Here is a 7,571-nt window from a genome sequence, read left to right as displayed (position 1 = left end):
AACAGCTCAAGTTCACTCTTTAACCTATCATATATTTTTTTAAAATTTTCCTTCTACGAAAGCCGAGCATATATTGTACTCTTTGGGCTTTCCTTTTCAGACTTCTCCTCTCAAGGTTTTTACAAAACACGTATTTTGGGTTTTCCATCCGCCCAAATCCAGTCTATCAGATATTGTTCTGTTTGGGCTTTTGTTTTTGAGCTTCCTCTCAAGGTTTTTAAAACGCGTATGCTTGGCAGAGGTTTCCACGCTCTAATAAATATTGATTTGTGGATCTCACAATCCACCCTGTTCAGTGTCTAACATCCTCGTTGGTACACCGCCTGTTGTCTACCTACCCCCTTTCGAGGTTCAGCCTTTGTCCTCCTTGAGCTTTCCCTTTCCCTCTATCACCAGCAGATACTGTCATCGGTAAGTTTTCTTTACATTTGCTAGGGAGAGGTTTCCATAATTTTATAAACAGTGTTTTGTTCACCTTTTCAATCAATGAAACCTGTCTAATATTGGTTTAAATTTTTAAGGAGGTATATAATAAGTCACTTCTACATTTAATTATTAAAAAATTTAAAATTTTGTTAGATATAAAATAAAAAATTTAAATTCTATTAAATAGAAACATTAATTTTACACGATTAAATTTTGTAAACTAAAAAAAGACAAAATTTAAAATTATTTATAATTTTTTTGAGCAGATAATTAATTATAATTATTTTATAAAATTTTAAAAAAAGGACATTTCGATTTCCAATAACTATAATAATAAAATAGGTAGGAACAGAGGCCGGAGCATTATTATTCATCATTTATAATTATTTATAATTTAAATAACAATAATAATAATTCATAATTTTCTGAAAAATATAATTTATTATTTAATAACAAAAAAATTAAAAAAAATGACAACGGACGTGACAGTACAGCGCGAGAAACAAAAAAGAGACGTTATCCGAAATTACCAAATTACCCCTCCCCTACTCAAAAAAGACAACTCAATGCGAGGAGGAAGCCGAGAGAAAAACAGAGGTCCTGTCAGTGCCCAGCCATGGAAAATCAACCCAAGAAAATTAAAAAATAGGGAAAAAACCAGAAGAGAGAGAGAGGGTAAGAGAGAGAGAGAGAGAGTGGAGCTTTCAAGTAAACGGCGGAGCTGTATGAGGTTTTTCTAGTTAAACGGCGGAGCTGGTGGAGGTGGGCGGCGGATTGAGTGGACGAGTCAGTCATGGGCTGCTGTGGATCGTCCTTACAAAGGGCTCACAGTCTAGGAGGCACAAACAATCATGCCCCTCTTCCCCAAAACAATTCCCAATCACATCCTTCTAATGGCTCTTCTGATCCTGCAGCCGGCTACGGCGGTTGCGGCGGCGGCGGCGGCGGCGTCCCTGCTTTCTCCGAGTTCTCCTTCGCCGACCTCAAGGCTGCTACCAACAATTTCAGCTCGGATTACATCGTTTCCGAGAGCGGCGAGAAAGCCCCCAATGTCGTTTACAAAGGACGCCTTCAAAACCAGAGCAATCGCCGCTGGATCGCCGTCAAGAAGTTCACTAAGTTAGCTTGGCCTGACCCCAAACAGTTCGCTGTACTAATCCTTGAAACCCATTTCTCCATTTTTCTCGATTACGTTCCATTGTTGATTTCTTGTATGATTTTGATCGGTTTCTTTAGGAGGAAGCATCAGGGGTGGGTAAATTGCGGCATAAAAGGCTAGCGAATCTTATTGGGTATTGCTGTGAAGGCGATGAGAGGCTTCTTATTGCGGAGTATATGCCCAATGACACCCTCGCAAAGCATCTGTTCCATTGTATGTTCTTATAATTTATGAGATTAAGATCTTTGTTCTTGGTTATTAGCTCATGATGTGGTGATATCCATTTTGGGTTTACTTGACAGGGGAGAATCAGACGATTGAGTGGGCTATGAGATTGAGAGTTGCTTTACATATGGCTAAGGCATTAGATTACTGTAGCTCTCAGGAACGTCCATTGTATCATGATTTGAATGCGTATAGAGTTCTATTTGATGAGGTGATGCTACAATGGGTTTTTTGTATATGGTCATGTTTTGTCTGAATGAGAGCTGAATTATGGTTTGCTGATGGGTTTTGTTTTGACAGAATGGTGATCCTCGGCTTTCTTGTTTTGGATTGATGAAGAACAGCCGGGATGGTAAAAGTTATAGCACTAATCTTGCATATACTCCACCTGAATATTTAAGAAATGGTATGTGTTCTTGTTCGTATTCGTTCATGTTAGCTACATTGTGAGATCCCACGTTGATTGGAGAGAGGAGCGAGTGTCAGTGATGACGCTGGGTTTCGAAGGGGGATGAATTTTATAAGGGTGTGGAAACCTCTCCCTATGAGACACGTTTTTAAAACCGTGAGGGGAAACCTAAAGGAAAAGAACAAAGAGGACAATATTTGCCAGCGGTTGGCTTGGGCTGTTACAAATGGTATCAGAGCCCGACACTCGGAGTTGTGATTGTGAGATCCCACATTAATTGGAGAGAGGACGCTGGGCTTCAAAGGGGATGAAACTTATAAGGGTGTGGAAACCTCTCTCTCCCACCAGATGCGTTTTAAAAATCTTGAGGGGAAGTCTGAGAGGGAAAAACCAAGAGACGGGAATATCTACTCGAGGTAGGCTTGGACTCTTACAAATGGTATCAGAGCCAGACACTGGGTGGTATGCCAGCGAGGATGTTGGGTCTCAAAGGCGGATGAATTTTATAAGGGTGTGAAAACCTCTCCCTAGCAGACTTGTTTTAAAAACCTTGAGGGGAAACTTGTAAGACAAAGCGTAAAGAGGACAATATCTGGTAGGCTTGGGCTCTTACACATGGTATCAGAGCCAGACACTCGGTGATGTGCCACGAGGACGCTAGGTCCTGAAGGAGGTGGATTGTGAGATCCCACATCGATTGGAGAGAGAAACGAGTGTCAACGAGGACGCTGGGCCTCGAAGGCGGATGAATTTTATAAGGGTGTGAAAACCTCTCGTACGAGACTTGTTTTAAAAACCTTGAGGGGAAACTTGAAAGAAAAAGCCTAAAGAGAACAATATCTGTTAGTGGTAGGCTTGAGCTCTTACAAATGGTATCAGAGCCCGACACTGGGCAGTGTGCCAACGAGGACGCTAGGTCCCGAAAAGGGTGGATTGTGAGATCCCACATCGATTGGAGAGAGGAACGAGTGTCAGCGAGGATGCTGGGTCTCGAAGGGGGATGAATTTTAGAAGGGTGTGGAAACCTCTCCATAGCAGACGTGTTTTAAAAACCTTGAGGGGAAACTTGAAAGGGAAAGTCCAAAGAGGACGATATCTACTAGCAATGGGCTTGGCTATTACACACATGGGGGTGGCGGCTTCCTCAAATATTTTATCATTCATGGGGAGAAGTACTTCGATTTTAGTCATGTATATGTTTGTTTGTTACAGGACGAGTGACTGCAGAAAGTGTTATCTTTAGCTTTGGAACTGTGCTCTTAGATCTACTAAGTGGCAAGCACATCCCTCCTAGTCATGTAAGTGTTTGATTCTTATAACCCACATAGCTTTTATTGGTCAAAGGGCAATGAGACTTTTTGAAGCTAATAAATCATTTGCTATGACAAGAATTAATATGTGTAATGTTATGTGCAGGCACTCGATATGATACGAGGCAAAAACATTATTCTTTTAATGGATTCGCATTTGGAGGGTAACTTTTCAACTGCGGAGGCAACTGTCGTTTTTGATCTTGCTTCACGATGCTTACAATATGAACCTCGGGATCGGCCAAATACTAAGGACCTTGTTGCGACCCTCGAACCCTTACAAAATAAACCTGATGTAAGCAACCATGTTATTAGCTTGTATTCGATATTGATTACTGTGAGATCTCATGTCAGTTGGAGAGGGGAACGAAGCATTCCTTATAAGGGCGTGGAAACCTCTCACTACCAGACGTGTTTTAAAATCTTGAGAGGAAACCTAGAAGGGAAAGTCCAAAGAGGACAATATCTAGACGGTGGACTTGGGCTGTTACAAATGGTATCAGAGTCAGACATCGGGCGGTGTGCCAACGAGGATGTTGGGGTCCCTAAGGAGGGGGTGGATTGTGAGATCCCATATCTGGCGGTGGGCTTGGGCTGTTACAAATGGTATCAGAGTCAGACACCGGGCGGTGTGCCAACGAGGATGTTGGGGGTCCCCAAGGGAGTGGATTGTGAGATCCCACATTGAATGGAAAGGGGAACGAAGCATTCCTTATGAGGTTGTGGAAACCCCTCTCCCTACCAGACGCATTTTAAAACCTTGAGATAAATCCTAGAAGGGAAAACTCAAAGAGGATAATATCTGCTAGCGGTGGGTTTGGGCGGTTACAAATGGTATAGAGTCAGACACCAGGCAGTGTGCCAACGAGGACGCTGGGCCCCCGAGGAGATGGATTGTGAGATCCTACATCGGTTGGAGAAGGGAACGAAACATTCCTTATTAGGGTGTAGAAACCTCTCCCTACTAGACGCGTTTTTAAAACCTCGAAGGGAAATCCAAAAGATTAGGGTGTAGACCTCTCCCTACTAGACGCGTTTTTAAAACCTCGAAGGGAAATCCAAAAGATTAGGGTGTAGAAACCTCTCCCTACTAGACGCGTTTTAAAACCTCGAAGGGAAATCCAAAACGGAAAGTCCAAAGAGGACAATATCTGCTAGCGGTGGGCTCGGATTGTTACAAATGGTATCAGAGCTAGGAGAGCTTGGGCTATTACAAATGGTATCAGAGCCATACATCGGGCGGTGAGCTAGCAAGGATGCTGGCCTCAAGGGGGGTGGATTCTACATCAGTTGGAGAGGGGAACAAAGCATTCTGATAAGAGTGTGGAAACCTCTCCCTACCAGACTCGTTTTAAAACCTCGAGGGGGTAACCCAGAAGCAAAAGCCCAAAGAGGACAATATCTGCTAGCAGCCTCGATTCTTTTGTCTCGTTGGGTGCCTTCAAGTAGTGCATTGGCCAATGGTCTAAAGCTTAAAAGACATGTCTTGAGATTGCAGGTTCCATCTTATGTGATGCTAGGAATTCCAAAGCATGAGGAAGCGCCTCCAACGCCACAACATCCTCTCACTCCAATGGGCGATGCTTGTACGAGGATGGATCTCACTGCTATCCATCAGATTTTGGTAATGACACACTACAAAGACGACGAAGGAACAAACGAGGTAAAGTCATTGTGATTCTTAAACAAATGTTGTTATTTTCTGTATGATATGTTTAAATTTCTAGAATTCTTTTCCAGTTGTCTTTCCAAGAATGGACTCAACAAATGAGAGACATGTTGGAGGCAAGGAAGCGTGGGGACTTGGCATTTCGTGACAAGGATTTTAAAACAGCAATTGACTGTTATTCTCAGGTACCATTTAGATTTCTTGTCTTTCAACTGCCACAAAATCACATTTGTTTACTTTTGGTCGGATGTTTGGTTGGATGTTAGCATCTGGTTTGAGTCCTAGTTGTAACAACCCAAACCCACCACTAGCAGATATTAGAATGTTTCGTTCCCTTCTCCAACTGATGTGGGATCTCACAATCCACCCCTTTGGAGCCGAGCATCCTCGTTGACACTCATTCCCTTTCTCTAATCGATGTGGGACCCCCTAATCTACCCATTTTCGGGCCCAGCATCTTTGTTGGCACACCGCCTCGTGTCCACTCCCCTTTGGAGCTCAGCCTTCTTGCTGGCATATCTCTCGGTGTCTGGCTCTGATACCATTTGGATTAGCCCAAGCCCACCTGGCTTTGATACCATTTGTAACGACCCAAGCCCACCTGGCTCTGATACCATTTGTAACGGCCCAAGCCCACCTGGCTCTGATACTATTTGTAACAGCCGAGCTCACCGTTAGCATATATTGTCCTCTTTGGCTTTCCCTTTTAGGGTTCTCCTCGAGGTTTTTAAAATGCGTTTGCTAGGGAGAGGTGTCCACACCCTTATAAAGAATGTTTCGTGCCCCTCTCCAATCAATGTGGGATCTCACAATCCACCCCTTTGGAGTCGAGCGTCCTCGCTAACACTCATTCTCTTTCTCCAATCGATGTGGGCCTCCCCAATCCACCCCCTTTCGGGAGCCTAGCATCCTTGCTGGCACATTGCCTCGTGTCCACCCCTTGGGGCCTAGCCTCTTCACGGACACATCACCAAGTGTATGGTTCTGATACCATTTATAACAGCTCTAGCCCACCACTAGCAGATATTGTTCCCTTTCGGGCTTCTCCTTAAGGTCTTTAAAACACGTATGCTAGGGAGAGGGAGATGTGTCCACACCGTTATAAAGAATGCTTTGTTCTCCTCTCCACTCGATGCGGGAACTCACATACGTAATCAACTAGTTGCTCTCAATGTTTGTTTCTGGTTATGAATGAATTGGAAGAATTGTTCTTGTTGAAGACTAAAACAAGAAGTAACTATGATATACACAATCTGCAGTTCATTGATGTTGGCACCATGGTTTCTCCCACTGTTTATGCACGACGGAGCCTATGTTATCTTCTTTGTGACCAACCCGACGCTGCTCTTCGAGACGCGATGCAAGCCCAATGTGTTTACCCCGATTGGTCGACTTCATTTTACATGCAGGCCGTTGCGCTTGCCAAGCTAGATATGCACAAGGACGCAGCCGACATGTTGAACGAGGCTGCTGCATTAGAAGAGAAACGACAAAAAGGCGGCCGAGGATCTTGAGAATCGACTCGCAGTAAGTGTCGTCCTTCCTGTGTTGTGTTCCTGGTCTGTGGTTTGCTGCTGTTGATAGTTTTTGAAACAGGAACATAACATGGAGTTGCACTTAAAATGGAAAGTTACTAAATATGGTCATAAAATCAAATTTGTAAGATAGAAAGGAACTGATGTCTTCTCAATAATTGTGTTATTTTTTTTTTCTTTTTAAATTGGGAAATAATTTCTTGGTTCTATTTATGTATAAGCTTAATACAGCATATTTTGATTCTTGGGTGTGCATAATTGTGCCACGAAGAAATCGAGCTCGAGCTCGTATTATTGTTACTCATGATAGCAACATCATCTTAAGATCAATAGGAAAATGTTCGTTTTGAAGACAATATACTAATAAGATTGTAATCCATGATTCTCTTACGTTTTTTGAACGTGTCTATTATAGAGAGGTTTTCACTCATAAAAAATACAGAAAGCCTCTCCAATCGATGTGGGATCTCATAGTCTCATCCCTTTTAGGGGCCAGTGTCCTTGTTGGCACATCGCCCGGTGACAGCCCAAATCTATCGCTAACATATGTTTCTCTTTGGGCTTCCCCTCAAGGCTTTAAAACGCGTTNCACGACGAGTATGGACGTGTACATTACGATGTCTATGTACGTCATGTTATTATGCAGATTCCTTTTCCTCCATGGCTCTGACAACATGAGCCTACGTGAGCTAAAGGGCTGGCCCAAGAGTACGTATACGAGTGCCCGGTGGGTCTATGTGCGCATACATGACCCGTGTGTAAAGAAGTACTACACATCCAATTTTAGCTCAAACTGGAAAGTAGAGTTCAAGTCATGAAATGTTTTTATGAAAGAATA

General features: G+C 43.1%; 1 protein-coding gene across 1 annotated transcript; it reads left to right on the top strand.

Moving 5' to 3' along the window:
• The first annotated feature begins 1,003 nt into the window (after positions 1–1,003).
• LOC111786094 (probable serine/threonine-protein kinase At4g35230) lies at positions 1,004–7,033 on the top strand. Its single transcript, XM_023666438.1, has 9 exons — positions 1,004–1,576; positions 1,663–1,798; positions 1,888–2,021; positions 2,111–2,216; positions 3,432–3,517; positions 3,636–3,824; positions 5,028–5,192; positions 5,270–5,383; positions 6,458–7,033. The coding sequence occupies exons 1-9, from the start codon at positions 1,220–1,222 to the stop codon at positions 6,710–6,712; spliced, it is 1,542 nt and encodes a 513-aa protein (XP_023522206.1). The 5' UTR covers positions 1,004–1,219; the 3' UTR covers positions 6,713–7,033.
• The last annotated feature ends 538 nt before the right edge of the window (positions 7,034–7,571 follow it).

Source organism: Cucurbita pepo, unplaced genomic scaffold (assembly GCF_002806865.2).
Source record: "Cucurbita pepo subsp. pepo cultivar mu-cu-16 unplaced genomic scaffold, ASM280686v2 Cp4.1_scaffold001006, whole genome shotgun sequence".
Taxonomy (NCBI): Eukaryota; Viridiplantae; Streptophyta; class Magnoliopsida; order Cucurbitales; family Cucurbitaceae; genus Cucurbita; species Cucurbita pepo.
Note: the sequence above shows the minus strand (reverse complement) of the source record. Positions and strands in the feature narration are given on the sequence as shown.

Bases quoted from the DNA above. Each gene is read 5' to 3' on its own strand.
- LOC111786094 (XM_023666438.1), top strand. From the start codon at position 1,220: ATGGGCTGCTGTGGATCGTCCTTACAAAGGGCTCACAGTCTAGGAGGC. The intron at 1,577-1,662 runs GTACTAATCCTT...CGGTTTCTTTAG, and splicing joins CTGACCCCAAACAGTTCGCT to GAGGAAGCATCAGGGGTGGG. The intron at 2,217-3,431 runs GTATGTGTTCTT...TGTTTGTTACAG, and splicing joins ACCTGAATATTTAAGAAATG to GACGAGTGACTGCAGAAAGT.